This window comes from Triturus cristatus, chromosome 1_2 (genome assembly GCF_964204655.1).
Source record: "Triturus cristatus chromosome 1_2, aTriCri1.1, whole genome shotgun sequence".
Taxonomy (NCBI): Eukaryota; Metazoa; Chordata; class Amphibia; order Caudata; family Salamandridae; genus Triturus; species Triturus cristatus.
Genome location: NC_140580.1, coordinates 1,026,064,517 through 1,026,080,348, shown reverse-complemented (window position 1 = coordinate 1,026,080,348; position 15,832 = coordinate 1,026,064,517). Strand labels below are relative to the sequence as shown.

Genomic DNA, 15,832 nt, shown 5'->3' with positions numbered 1-15,832 from the left:
TCCTCAGAGAGCTGAAGCTGAAATGCACAGAAACGTCCAAAAGAAAAATTTAAAAATATACTTCCTGGTAGCCGCAGCACAAGGATACACTCAACCAATCAGGAAGCAGGACAAACCTAAATGTTTCAGGAGTGGAGCAGGAGTGGAGCAAACAAAAGAAAAGGGAGAAAAGTAATCAATTCAGGAGCAAGAAATCGAAATAGGTATGAAAGCCTCCCAGTCATGACGAAAGGGCAGAAATCGCACTCTAAGTACATATGTTTAAGCATTGAATACAATGGTAATCAAAACAGACAGCTAAATAGGTCTGTAGCCAGACCACAAAAACAGAAGTATGTAGATCCGACTCTAAGGGTGATGAACCACAGACGTGTTTAATTTGATTATATGTGGAAAGCAATCAAAAAAACAATTATGGGAAGTTGGTGAATCTGTTTTTCTAAAAATGGGATCAAGGCTTTGGACTTGTGCCTATATGTATTTTCAGAGTTTCCTTCGATGGAGGGTTACTGTAGCTCATGCTATCCATGTCCCCCACTATAATCATATATCTTTGACGTACAATACAGCTCAGTGCATAAGCTTAACTTTCACCAGTGTAGTAGGGACTGTTGCAGAAGAGCCCAGGCGTGCAATTACGGCTATATTTTACAGCTCAACTGAGATGCCATGGTCACCCTTGCCAGGCTTTCATGAGGGCTCATGGCACCCTTGCCAGCCATTGGCTCATCCGGCATAGGCTACTGCTGCTGTTGTGTTGGGTAAAATTGTATTATGCTCATGCAGGGGGCTTTTTAAACGACCAGGCATACACCTGGTGGTTGAAGCTGCTTCTAAGTGCCCTGGAGCATCTCATAGCTCTAGACTGTGGTCTATTTATTTCACAATTTTATTGATGCATTTGTCAATGTTGCTATGATTAATTGAGCCCATATTCAAGCCTCTGGGTGTGTTGCTGCAGATTTTGTCTCTCTGGCAGTCTGGGAAGGTGTGCTTGTGACAGAGCATCAATGTGTTTGCATTGCTGTGAGGCCTTTTCTGTGTTACTGTACTGAGCATGAACCCTTTTGTTCCTTTCTCCAAGGGAAGAAGCAATGCTGTCAACCTACTTTGAATCCATTGATGACCTCCTGTCGTCGTTTGGGCCCGTCAGGGATTGCTCCCGCAACAACGGTGGCTGCTCTCGCAATTTTAAATGCGTTTCAGACCGGAAAGTGGATTCCACCGGCTGCATGGTAGGTGTCTCTTAAGTGATGTGCTTTATACACCTGTGTCTGGCTAACAACTTTTATTTAGTTATACAAGTCCTTGCATTATGCCATGTTTTTCCTGTAGTAGTGGTGCACCATTATAAATAAATGGTATTATTCTTCTCAAATTATTAAAATACACACACACATGGAACACATGGAAGTTCAACTTCCATGTGTTTACCATGTTATGGTTTAAATAATTTGAGAAAAATAATGTTTACTTTCTTTCTATAATCACTTGACAGAAAAGAACAACTGGAGCCGTACTTAGAAGACCTAGAAGCTGATTTCGATAGAGTTTGTCAGAGATGCAACAGAGTACCCTTTCCACCAAACCCTCTGTCCGCCAGCCTGATTTACAGTTGAGTGCACCTTAAGTATGTCAGCAATGGAGACTGCCCCATCTCCGTCACTGACCTACTCCTCCATCAGAGGTTTGCCCATTGTACTGATTTAGAGAGGGTGGTAGAATTGGCAGTTTTTACTCTGCCTCACTCCTGTGAAAAATGTGTCAATAAAGAACAGTAAAATTGTTTACATGATCACCCCCCTCCCAAAGCTTACAATGGGAGAAAATCCCATGGCAAGTGTGCCTTAGTTTTTGTTTATTCAAATATTCAAAAACAAATTCCAGCTTTTGGATTTTGTTTATGAGAAAGTAAAAACAGGTCAAAAGTTCGATAAACTGTACCACCATTTTGATGGTACTGTATGCCAATCGTTGAACCCGTTAGCCAGAACCGCCGTAATGGCGGTTCCTGTCAATGGTTAGTGATATGCGCTGGGCCGGCAGACTTCTCGAAAACCAGAGTATTGGTATTCTGTCAGGGTGAGAGAGTACTTTACTCTGTCACCTTCATGGACTACAATCCACTTTTCAAGGGCCTAGTTTAGACAGTTCAGTTATTCTGTTACAAATGTGACGCATATCCCGTCCCCATTATTACAGGTGCATTATATCCTATGCCCCTTGCAATAAGGCAGACGGGATATCCATCATGTTTGTGACCGAGTCACCCTCCACCAATAGCTTTTGTTTATTCAAAAGCAAAATCCTGCTTTGGCAATTTTTTTTTGAAAAAACAAAAACTAGCTCAAAGTTTGACTGACAGTACCGTCATTGTGATGGTACCATCCACCAAACTTTTAACTTATTTACACCATGACGGTGGTTTCTGTCAATTACTAGAGATGTCCACTGGGCTGGTGGATATCTCTAAATTTGAAGTACGGGTACACCATCAGGGTGACAGAGTGACAACCATACTCTAAATCAGGCCTCAGGGGTCTGCTTTAAACTTCAACAGGTGGGTGTTTCCATCACAAATGTGAACCATATCCCGTCCGTGTTATTACAGGTGCAATATATCCTAAGGACTAGTAATAAGGTGGGCGGGATATCCATCACATTTGTGACACAATAACCATACACCTAACTGTTGTATTTATTTTTTTCAGTGCCAATGTCTTGTAAAGTGTGCATGCGTTGTGTATGTTTGCATACTTAAGTTAGGCACGTTATTTTTGCCAGATATCATTTAATTTCCCAGGTGGGGTAGTGTTTTAAGTCGGTGCTTGATTCATTATTTTTCTAGGTCCTATGTTGTGTCGTAGATTCCCCCAGACCACAGGCATTCCTTCGTTTAATTTCATTTCCAGGTTATTCATTGGCTATGCGTCCCCTTGTACTCTGTTACAGAATTTCCCTAGGGTACAGATATGTATGGAAGTGCATGGTGCTTTATTATTCAGTATGCATGCCAGTGTCTGATGTTGTAACACTTCCAGTGATTTGTGCTGTGTGTATGCCTGTTTCTGACTGTGGAGGCTGCATCTAATAAAGCATGTGGCCATTTGCCAATTTAACTACCGCAGCAGCCCCGGCTGTGCATTAACCATAAACCACCTGCAGGTTGAGGAATCTGAGGGCCAATATACAGAACAGGCTGGATTGCTGCAACAATCTATGTGCAATTCCCAGGGAAGATACCTACTGCAATGATTCATTGGCGTCTGCAAGAAGGTTTAGAGGAAAATATCCTTTCTCCATTGACACACCATTTTCACACTTTTTACATGTATAAGATTATTTCAGAATAAAATTAAATAATAATAAAAAAATTATTATTGTGGCTTGGGAAGAGCTAGTGCTCTAGAAAAGAGGGCATCTTTCGGCGTCTTCCTCCCTCAGACATTGTTTTTCACAATTGAAAGAAAGAAGCCCCACCTTTGTCAAAGGCGTTGAAAAGGCCAACCAGTGACACCCTTCTAAGCCTTCGATAGAAGCCAGTGGCGTAACGAAACTTGAGGGTGCCCCCCTGCAAGGCACATGATTTAATCAGGACCTCTCTGGCCCTGCCGCTCGGGGCCCCCAACCACGCACTTGGGGGGCTGGGGGGGCCTGTGTTACGCCACTGATACAAGCCTCTGATTTACAGCCCTTGCATCAGGTGTGCACTCTTGTGTATTTCTTCACCCGTGCTAGTTCCACCATTTGTCTTTCACTCTGGGCCATTGGTCTTCTTTTACGGAGCCCCTCGGTGTAAGTTCTCTCTGCCTCCTAGAGCTTCGAGGGAAGCATGCACTGGTGTCGCGTGTGCTGCACCCTTTGAATCTGTGTAATAAAGCCGCTGTCAAAGCTGAACTTAGTAAATGTGAGACAAAGGGGCACATTATGATGGCGGTCGGACGAGCGTCTGGCCACCATCGCCGTGGGCAGGTGACCACCCGACAGTGTGTTGTGGGTTCCACCCACCCTATTACGATATGACTGCCATGCAGGCAGTCGTAAAATGTCTTTTTTCTGCTGCGGCTTTTGCTGCGGCCTGGAAAAAGGATGCAGCACAAGGCGCAATAGAAAAGGGCACTTTACAAACATCCTTGCACAGTGTGCCAGGCACCACATTTGCCCCCCTGCCCACTTAGCTGTGGCCCACGGAGCCCTGCTTGGGGCCTCCAAAGTCTGTTTCTGTCTGCCTTTTCATGGTGGTGGGAACGCCAAGAAACGGCATTCGGAAAGGGACATTGTGACCCTGAGGGCGGTACCTGACCAGGCACTGCCTCCATTAAGGATCACGATTCCGACAGCTGCCCTAACACGGTCAGAAGATCCTGCCAGAGGCGGTGGTCCTTCTCCCAAGATTCAGGGGTCCGACCATCTGCATCATAATGTGGGGGTCGGCCCGGAGGGCTATCTGTCCGCCGACGGCCTGTCGGTGGCTTTCCACCGGCAACTTAATGATGCCCAAAGTATTGCACTGCTGCTGCTTGTGCGGTAACATGAGTGCGTGTGTAACTTTCACTACCGTTGTGAACATTGTTCCTGATCTGTGTGACACACCATGCCTTAGTAATATATGTGTGCCAGTGTGCTCCAAAGGGTACCACCAGCTACATACCATACTCTCCTGCTGAATGGGTGTGTCTCAAATTCAGCATTTATTCTTTGTGTGATGCTTGAATTTGTCAGCATCCCAGTGACTTCAGTGAGGTAACCTTGAGGGCAGCATCCCTGCTCTGAACAACGTTACACCATCTCACTGCAGGGTCCTGTCATCTCCTTGTAGATTCCATAGACCCATCCTTGCAGGGATGTCCCAGATAATCTCGGTTGCAGTTCTAGCCCCGCCTCCTTCCTCTCTTCTCTCCTCCCCTCTGACTTCTCCGTCTCTTTATCGCCTCTTTGAAGGGTGTAGAAATCTTGTAGCCATTATATGAGAGACTGAGAGAGACATTCCTGAGTTATTAAACGATGTGCAAATCAATTTTACTGCACACAAGTGTGTTGTTACCGTTGCCGGCTCTTCAGCATCCCTAATTGAGGTCTGATGTAAAATGTGCCCGCGTGGAAAGCACCGAGCCAGGGAGTCCTCCTTCTCTTTCACCTGAGGTGGAGGCCTCCATGCAGTGGGAGCTCGAGATGCGTCTGTGCATGGAGAGGGCAATGCACATAGCCTGAACCACACACAAATGCAGGCTACGGGACACATGTGTGCATGCAGATAGGTACTGAACACATGCATGCAGACGGGGAGCCCTACATATACAGACATGCTGGCATTTAATCCATGTATATATTTGAATAAAATTGCTCCATGCTACGTGGACCGATCTGGTCCTCACATCTTGGGTTGAGCATACACACGCGAACACACACTCCAACACACATAGATTGGAGAATACGCATGGACCTACTTACAGACACTACACACAAGTAGACATTCTTTGATCCCTACTTATACATGAATGCATGCAAGCAGGCACTGAACGCTCATATACCGAGTGGGTGCCATGCATATACATGCACTGAACTCATGCACACCAAGTGCAAACCATATATACACACATATAGGCACTAACACCCAAACGCACTGAGGAATACATGAATGTCCGAATAAAGGCACAAAATACATGTATGCCAATTGGAAGCCCTACATAAACATGTATACATGAAATGAACACACTCATATGCAGCAGTTATCCTGCACATACATGAACAAAGGAATTGAACACACTCATACAGACTGGGGAATGCATATATGCATTCATGAAAGTTAGAAAAAGTCCATAAAAGTAAAAAAAAAGTTTGAATGATTTTAAAAGCAAAATGTAAAGCTACAATACTAAAGGTTACAGACAGCTAGATTACAGAACGCTAGACAAGCTACATGGCCCTACAACACCGACTAATAGATTGACTCCTAATAAACATATCAGTGACAAATAACTACTGCGGCCACTCTGTGATGAATAGACTGACCTCCCAGCCCATGTAACCAGCATAGAGTATTGTGAGAGGTTAGGTTGGGGCTTTCAACTTGTAGTCTTTAGCTTGTTTTTGAAAATTGATATCCAAAGGAGACAGATCTTCCCAAAAATGTGCCCGTGTATATAATTTCACCCAACCCAACCGAGCATATATTTTAGATGCATGAGTGCAGCCCTTAGAAGGTGTGGCCGGCTCTGGTCTGAACTCCTCAGGGCTCCATCACTAATCTGGTGACTAATTAATCAGACATTCATACAGGAGTGAACTGCGGTTAGTACCACGGCTTACATTATTCTTCCATTGGTCATGAATAAATATGCTAGTTTTAGATACACGCACAGATGGGAGTGAGCTATTTTACTTCTGCTTGAACATATGGTACAAGTATAAATCTTACTCAGAAACATATCCAAGTTGTGAACAGTGTTCACAGGAGTGGGTGGCGTTCCCAGAGAAATTGGCCAGCCCAACGTGATGGTGCTATGATATTACAATTGAACAACAGAATCCCTGTTTCTAACTCAAACACAGAAAAATGCCTTGCAGCCGGGCTCAAGCTGTTACCTGGAAAGTCGTGAATTATTGTGTGGAACCAGTTTTACATATTGTCTAGTTCCATGTGGATTAATGCACAGGTTGTAAATGTGTGTGGAAAGGCCTGAATTGCTGCAGGAGATGTGAGGAGGGTCAAAGAACTATGGTTAAAGGATGAACCTCCTCTAGAGGAAGTAATAACATTTGCAAGTCAAATCATGGCAAGGGAGAGCTTTTCTTGCTCACCCTTTGCCCAAAAAAAAGTTTGCAGTCAAACCCTCATTCTATTTTCCCGACCATATTTTCCTGCTGGTAAAATCAGCCCTGGTGTTCCTGCGCCCATGAGCGCAAGTTCTGGGAACTTCGGCCCAGTCATGATCAGACGGAGCGGTATATCACCTTGGGGTACCGCTCTGCCTGGCTCATAATCACGCTCATCAGTGAGGTGAATTTACTCAGTTAGATATGCAGGCCCATCCTTATCAGGAGGGAGTGGATTCAATATAGAGCTTGGCTTTAATTCCTGTGCATTTGTTCATCCACATGAGCAGTATTTTGTAGTCAGTTGTATCAAATGCTATTGACTCACCCACCTGAATCACAAGCTGATGGCTTTCCATGGTCTATCGACTCTATTAGTTACACCTTGATGTCTGTTACTGCAATCTTAATATTCCTCATGAGCGTGCGCCATCCTATTGAGGAAAACACTTCGCTAATGATGTTATAGGATTTGTCTGTATTTTTACAAACGATGAAACTTGTACAAACTGTCTGGTTGCATTTGTGTATTACTGGTGGCAATTTTAAAACTTGTTTTAACTGAGTTTTTATTGATCCCTACTTATGAATTTTAAATGAATAATGCAACCTGTGCTAAATCTCATAATTGCATTTTTGCATCACTGGAAGTAAACCTAATGAATTTCTTATTCGAGTTTTAATGCATATTATACAGACTTGAATATTTTATGATAGAACTGTTGTACTGTATTGTGTTCTTTTATTGAACCTTTTATGATTAACTTTAATTCAATAAAGATAATTTGAATCAGAGTGATTGAAATACTCATGGAAATTCAGTGGTATTCGGGGAGTTTCTATAGTTGAGCTACTGCTTCCACCCTGTCCCTTGCACTTATATATTGAAGGTTGGACTTTTTCTTAACTTTGCTTGATTTGAACATTTCAGGTTTTTTTTTAAAGATCAAGTACCACGCATTCATTAAATCCCCCTGGATAACAACCAGTATGTAGTGAAGCTATAATTATGTGCCAGAACCTTAATAGGTTCTCCAAATCCGGTCACTGCCCGGACATTTCTGCAAGATAACTACCATTTACAAGTTATATTGACGTCTTTCTGGCTAGCTGGAAACAAGGATAACATTTGAAAATTCTAAAGTAGTAAGTCACTGACTAGCATGAAAATGCTTCCGGTGCCCATGTATCTCTTTTGCTTTTCTAAGAATAATTATCAACAATTTTCTTGCAAAGGAAACTGGCAAATGTATGAAACATCTAGAAGGTCATAAAAATGCTAGGGGAAATGCGGATGTCAATTCTTTGTAAACTTGAAATCATGTTTCAGAGGAATTATAAGCCTTTTGGATTTGGTCTGCAAAACGTGTCTTCTTAGCCCCTAGAAGGGCTCTTTTTAACTTTGTAGCACATTTTGCAACCGTTTGAATCTGTTCTGTTTTTTTATGAGCTCCATTGACCTTGTTTCACAAATGTCTATTTACTTTGATTTCAGAGGAGCAGGGATTTCAAAAATTGATACATACTTCTAACACTAGTAATTCACCAGTACATCTGAGTGCAGTGTAAGATGCACACACAAGGGTGTTATAATATATAGAAACTATGATTCATGGGACCAGAGTTTTCGAAAATCTTCCAACACATAACTAGATAGAGCGTTTACTTGTGGAAAGACGTTTGATAGAAGAGTCACTGGTGCTGCGCATCCGTAACTAGACAATGATCAGCCATGATAATGGGATCAAAGCTATGTTAGAAGGTGAAATGATAAACATCTAGGGCTAGCCCCAGCAAATGCTCCACATTGTGTCTTGGACCTTTAGTGCACTGTTCTTTAGCCAAGGCTTCTAATAGGAGCTGCTGTTAGCTTGACAATAAGCCTTCATCAATACCTACACTAAAAACTTGAAGAAGTGCCTAAAATCTGCAGTTGCTCGCACAGATATCCCTTATCCATTTACTCGTTTATATATATCACCTTTATATTCCTTTGTTTGGAGCACAGGAACTCTAAGTTTCTCCTCATTTCAGTTTACACTAGTGAATGTTTGTAAGAAATCAGGTTACAGGTTGAAGGGGCTGAAACCCTACTGAAGCAGCTACCACAATCCTTGTCAGGGTGAAGTCTGCACAGCAGAGGTGATATACTGGTTCTGAGGACGACGGCCGCACCATGGAGGAGGGGAATCAGTTCTGCGGAATCCACAGATGGGCTGGCAGAGAACCATCAGGCTCACTTCTAAGGGTCCAGGGCTGGGGTGGCACCATTTGTGAGGGTATGACTCACAAATGACAGAGTCCTGGTGCTGGGTTCAAGGTTGTTGGAAGCCTGTTCAGTCCCTGAGGCTTCTGATTAAGATTCCAGCCAACTAGCCCTTGGAGTCACTCTAGGGTATTGGGTTTAGAGTTGCAAGTCCAGTCCTTCTCACCCAGGAAAGAGGGCAGCAAGACAGAAGGTCAGCACAGTAGGGCAACAGTCCTTCTAGACAGCAGTCCAACACAGTGGCATTTGTTTCAGCAGTACAACAGTCCTTCTTTCCGAGTCTACAGATCCTGAAGCGTACAGAAGAGTTGGGTCTTAGGGTCCAATATTTATACCTGATGCACACTTTAAAGTGGAGGGAGGTTCAGGAGGTTCCCCCCGAGGTGTTAGGGATTCCCTTCCTGCCTGTCTTGGCAACAGCTTGTCTGGCAGTCACAGAAGACTAGTGACAAACCCTTTCTGAGAATTTTCAGGCAGAGCCTTTGTGATGTGAAAGTGGCCCATCCTGCCAACACCTAACTTCCCGTTGTCTCACTGTCTGGGCGCAATACGCAAAGACCAACTGCCAGCTATACCTAGCCATGTGATCAAGCTGCAGGCGCCAATTGGATAAGGCAAGATATCGCAACTTTGATAAAAGTGGCACTTTCAGATTTGTGACTAAAAATCTGAAATTACAATTAAAGAGAGCTTTTAATTGTAATACGTTAAATGCCAAACTGGACATTCCTAACTGCTCCCAATTGAAAGTTATCACTTATTAAATGTAATAAGGTAACCCAATGTTATACTATGGGAGTAGTAGGCTGTGTATTAGTGAAAAACTATTTAGGAGTTTTTGACTTCCAGGATATGTACAACTTAAAAGTACATGTACCACTTTTTAAATGCACTGCACCCTACGCTCTGATTGTCCAGGGCCTATCCTAAGGATGACATATGTGTTAGAAATGAAGGTATGGGCCTGGCAAAAGGCTTATCTAGCTATGTTGAGATTGCAGTTTAAAACTGCACACACATGCTGAAATGGCAGGCCTGACACTGGTTTAATGGGCCACTTATGTGGCTGGGGCAATCAGTGCTGCAGGCTCACTTGTAGAATTTAATTTACAGGCCATGGGTACATGAAGTACAACTTTACTAGGGACTTTCAAGTAAATTAAATATGCTATTTGGGTGTAAGCCAATTTTACCAAAGGAGGGAGCACAAGTATGTTAGCACTGGTTAGCAGTGGTAAATTGCACAGCGTCTAAAGGCCACCAAAAAAGGGATCAGGAGAGTGAAGGCAAAATGTTTGGGTATGAGGATGCAGAGACGGACAAGTCCAACAATGATGCTCATACATCTCAAGTCACACTGCTTCCTGGTGCTCACCCATGTCAGGTCATACCGCTTTCCTCCCTCTCAGATCATGCCACTCCTTGGTGCTAACCCATCTCATTTCATGCCACTCAAGATACATATTGCCACATCACCTCACTGAATACATCAACATAGGATTAAATCTCTAAAACTACTATTCTGATGGCTCAGCCAGAATTTCATTTTATAACATGAATTGATTGGATGGAACCCTAACTCTGAAAAAGCACCACATCCCTTTGCCAGACAGCCTATTTAAGATAACCATAAAAACAACAGACCCAAAGAATGCAGTGGTTGAATATTTTTGCCTCATATCCAATCAAAGCTTTATTTCGACATGAAATGTCATAAAAGCACAAAAGTACATAAAACACAATTTCATAAAAGTACATTTTAAAAACATGTTATACAAAATGAGAATCTGATTAATTTTTATACAATAAATAATTAAAAATGTATTAAACTTTAGCAGCTTTGAGGATAAATAGAATGATCAACTGGAGCTAGTTAGCCTCTGCCTAATCAGCCATGCCCAGCCTAAAAATGTGGCCACCCCGCAAACTATAGTAGTATATGTGTCCGTTTTGAGGATTCTTAGAGCGGCAAGGTGATCCCTTGTTCCCAACTGCAAACAAACGGGCCTAAGCCATTTCATTCTTCGTTGCGCATATGCTGGGCAAACGAAGAAAAAGTGGGAGACATTTTCAATAACACCCAAGCAAGTTGGACAATCCGGGGGAGTCTTGTGCGGGGGGTTCCACTTGCTAGTGCGATCGCGAAGGGGAAGAGTCCCAAACCTGAACTGAATGAAAAGCGATCTATCCTTGGGCTTCGTAATGAAGTCCAAATAGGGTTCTAGGAAGGGCATAGGTTTGTGCTGACGGAATGCCTCTGTCAATCTGCCAAGATTGGGGTCTCTTGACTCCAGTGCATCGACCCATGCCCAAAAGGCTTTTTTAGTTTCCTCCTTAGATAATGGTGCCCCCAAATCCCGGTCAGATGCGAGGCCTGTTGCGACCAGAAGCTTCTTGATGTTCGTAAGCCACTCAATTTTGTGAGCTCCTCGCAAATTCATAACCTCCCTTAGTCCATCAGCATAGTTAGAAAGCTCAGGGGTACGCCAAAGCCGCGCCCAGTATAACAGAGGACGGAGAGTGACTAAATCTCTGATAGAGCGTCTACCAAGATCGCTCAGTAATGGTTTCGTCGGTGTACCCCTTGGGAGCGATGCAAGGTCTCTAAAGAATCTATTTTCACTGGACACAAGGTCATCTACACAGCAGAAACCCCATAGTTCCGCGCCATAAAGAGCACTGCCTATCGCCTTTGCAGCGTATATGTCCAAGACTGGAGCAATGGGTTTAGTAGTGGAGGCACGGAATTCCTTTCCCAGGGCTCCAACTACCCGTCTATGGTTTAACACCATTTTATCGATATGGGGCTGCCACTTGGGTCTGTCAGAGATTCTAATCCCCAAATAATCGAACTCCTTGACACGCTCAAGTGGTTTCCCGTCCAAAGTCGGGGTGGATCTGAAAGATCTGGTTGGGTTAAAATAGAGGAGTTTGGTTTTGGAGGTATTGATAACAAGGCCTCTCAGCTCACAAAACAGAGAGAAGCGATCTAAAAGCTTCTGCAATCCTGCTGGTGTTTTTGATATTAGGAGCGTGTCATCCGCGAAAAGAAGGACAGGGACTTTGTCACCTGCCAGTGTCGGGACATCAGCTTCGACTTCGAGCAGATAAGAGACTACGCAGTTCACAAACAATGTGAAGAGCGTAGGTGCCAACACACAACCTTGGCGAACCCCTCTATTCACCGTGATTTTGTCAGTTTTTTGTTCCTGAGACCCCCATCTGATGCGAGCAAAGTTATCTTCGTGCATCCGAATAAGAAGGTTTAGGATATATGGTGGGATCCCCATCTCCTCCAAGATCAGCCACAGGCGATCACGGGGAACCAGATCAAAGGCGGTCTTAAGATCGATAAACGCCAGGTAAAGGGCGCCCTTACCAATACTGACCACCTTCCAGTAAAGAAGCACTAGCCTAAAAGCCTAGTCAATTGTGCTGGTGCAGGCCCTAAAGCCTGCCTGGAACTTTGTCATGATGCCGTTTTCGTCCACCCAGGAGTGGATCCTCTCCAGGAGGACCCTGCCGACCAATTTCTGTCCAGAATCTATGAGACTGATTGGGCGGTAGTTAGCTGGGTCCCCCCTAGAGCCCTTCTTGAAAATGGGAATTACTTCAGCTCCCTTCCATGATTCGGGTACTGGTGAGCCTTCCAACAGAGCATTAATAAAAATCGCAAAATACGCAGCCCAACCATCAATGTTGGCTTTGTATAGGTCACCCGGGATACCATCTGGGCCCGGGGCCTTTGCAGATACAATTTTATTAATGGCGATCTCAACCTCTTTCTTCTCAATCCTAGAGAATAAAAAGTGATCTGGACGTGTGGCTATGGACCCCATTCGGGTGCAAGGGTCGTCCATATGCTCCGCTCCTACATATAGATTCCTAAAATGGTCAAACCATTCCCTATCCGTAATATGGTTGGGAATTTGGTCCTGGTCATAGTTAGTGGATCTTCTTACTATGGACCAAAAGAGCTCGCCGTTTTTTGAATGGCTCGCAGATTTTAAACAATCCCAACGCTGCTCTTCCCAGTCCCTCTTGGCAGAAGCAAGGGCCTGTCTATAATGCAGCCTCGCTTGCCTGACCTCCCCTGGGTTGTTAGATTTGATAGCGAGGACCAGGCTGTTTTTTTTTAATCTGCAACCCTTGTTGAACCACTTGTTTTCTGGCTTGACACTTGGTTTGCATTTTTTCCTGTGATCAAGAAACAGAATAACAATCGAGTCCATGGTTTCCTCAAAAACTTTAGTATGGCCAGCCGTGTCCCTAGATGCTATGGAGAGCCTGGCGGTCTGGTCTGCGAGGATTTTCTCCAAAGTAACTAGTTTAGTATTACACAGAATAAATTTAGGCCATTTGAGGAACCTGTTACAATTAGAGGGCAAGAGTGCCTTAGTTGTCATTTGCGTTTCGGATGAGGGGGTTTGCTCTTGCCTGTGCCACATCTCCCGCATACTGAGGGACAAAGGGTTATGGTCACTGTTGGTTGATGGTATTACAATCATGTCGACAGCAAGTTTCCATCCCCTCCTGTCGACCAATATGTAATCAATTCTGCTTTGGCAAGAGACCCTATTAAAGGTATTTGCACCCACTGGGTCAGAAACTGTACGTCCATTAGCAGCTCTTAGCCCGAATTCTAATGCTAGAGCATTTATTTGAATTACGACCGGGGACCATCTTTTTACAGGGTTAAGAGATAGTGAGGGAATTCCCCATCTAGTGTCCTCATCATGTGTTCCCAAGATATCGTCTATAGCAAGCGGTTCAAATGAACAATTGAGATCGCCAGCGACGAGTAGAAGAGAATCAGGGGGACAAATAGAGAGCATGCCTGAAAGGGCTGTAATAGTAGAGGATTTAGCGCCCCCTTGGGTTCCTCGGGCATAAACATTAAAAAGTTCCCACGTGTAGTCGCTCTTGGTACCTTTGATGGTAAGTCTCATTATGTCTGGCGTAGAGCAGCTATTACGGGTAATCCTGAGGTTAAGTTCTGCCCTAACCCATACCATGAGTCCACCAGAGGGGCGACCGCGGCCAATTGAGGTAGCTGGTACAAAGAAACAACAAAACCCCGGCTTGTACAATGGCTCAAGGCTCCAGGTTTCCTGGAACATGCATAAATCATGTTCCTCGATGAAATCACTCCAGTCTGCGAGAGTGAGCTTGCTGCGTAGACCTGCCACGTTCCAGGAAACAAGCTTGAAGTGACTAGAGAGATTTTCCCGGAAAATTAAAGCACTTGGAGGGTGGTCTTGATGATAATCAGTTCTAATAATGGGCCTCTGAGGTGAAATTGTCAAAGTAGGTGGTTCTAAACCCGGGTGTTCAGATGGTATAATAAATTTGAATGTGCAGCGACCTGAGGGGGACGGGGAGCTACTTAATGTACCTACATTACCCTGCAGTCAATCAACAGCCTCTAGGCTCCTGTATCGATTTTCCATAGGGATGAAATCTAGTGACGGTGAAGGTATGGGCCAGCCCTCTTGTGAAAGACCCCTCCTGTTCCGGTAAACGAGCGTCCACGCATCCGTGAAGTGACCAGGGGGATAAAAATAGGTCAGGGGGAGGGCTCTGATGGATACTCCTGAACTGGGATATCTCCAGTTACAGATGTATTCAACAGTTTTGGGGTCATTGAAATTTATTAGGATACAGTCCCCCCTTATGTTCTTTGCCAAGTGGCCTACCCATGGGACCCTTCTTACCATAAGTATTTTACTACTTTTGTGCATTGGCAGTGGTCTATTTTTGTTAAGCCAATGTACCACCCTGTTCCTCAAGGTTGTGGGGGACTCAGCTTTGTTTTTGCCCAATTCGGGGACCCCTGTTAAAATTACTACAAATGGGGAAGATTCTGGTGGCAAGTTAGGGATATTTGCCCCACTTGAAGTCCTAGGCGTAGATATCCTAACATCCTCTTTTGGCTGGAATGTGCTATGCTCTGTAGATTTCCTATGATCGGGAACTAGTATAGGCTCGTTAGTTACTGCTGGTGCCTGGTGTTCAGTGGGGACTGCTGGTTGAACATGAGGGAACATCGGGTCTTTTTCTAATCTTACATTGACCGGTGTTTTCGGTGCCCCGGATTGAAAAATATTATTCGAAGTGTCAGTCAATACCCCAAGACCACGTTCAATCCTAAGTAAGTGTTTTTCAATCTTGTGGATTCTGTCCTCCACAGGACGAAGGAGAAGCCTGATTGCGTCATATATATCATGTATATTCAATAGGTCTAAAGCCCTTCCCTCAACCACTTCGCTAGTCCCCCCAGTAACATCCTGACACACCTTTCTGGTTGATAATAAGTGGGGTGGGGGAGCAACTTTATCTGCCAATACCGCCAATAAAGGCTGCTCAGGGGCAGCAGGAGGTTTTTCCGTTTTTCCTGTGTGGCTTGCTGGATTTTGCTTTCTTTTGCAGGTCTTGCTCTTCCCACCATTAATTGGGGAACACCCTTGTTTATTTTTGGGGATTGCCCCAGGGTTTCTCTCTCGCAGCTGCCTAGTGCCAGACTCTGGGGCTATACTAAAAGGAGTCGGCAACAAACGAGGAGAAATTAACAAAGAGTCAAAGGCCATGGACTGATCTTCCAAGGGGGCGGCAGCAACTGTTCCACTGAGTGGCAAGTCCTGGCCCGTAAGATCCACATCAGAGCCCGTAGTGGTGACAAAATTAAAAGTTTGCTGTACAGGGGAACGCACGTTGGCAAGATGGCCCATGGAGGACCTCCTGGCTGCCGCA

The 15,832-nt window shown here is 44.3% G+C and overlaps 1 protein-coding gene across 2 annotated transcripts in view; it reads left to right on the top strand.

The window, feature by feature from the left end:
- Positions 1-15,832, top strand: part of ASTN2 (astrotactin 2) — a 2,498,474-nt gene that overhangs the window by 1,589,067 nt on the left and 893,575 nt on the right. For both annotated transcript variants that reach the window (XM_085612137.1, XM_085612129.1), the window contains one exon: positions 1,085-1,235. In XM_085612137.1, the coding sequence (XP_085468263.1) occupies positions 1,085-1,235 (151 nt within the window). The remainder of the gene's footprint in view (positions 1-1,084; positions 1,236-15,832) is intronic.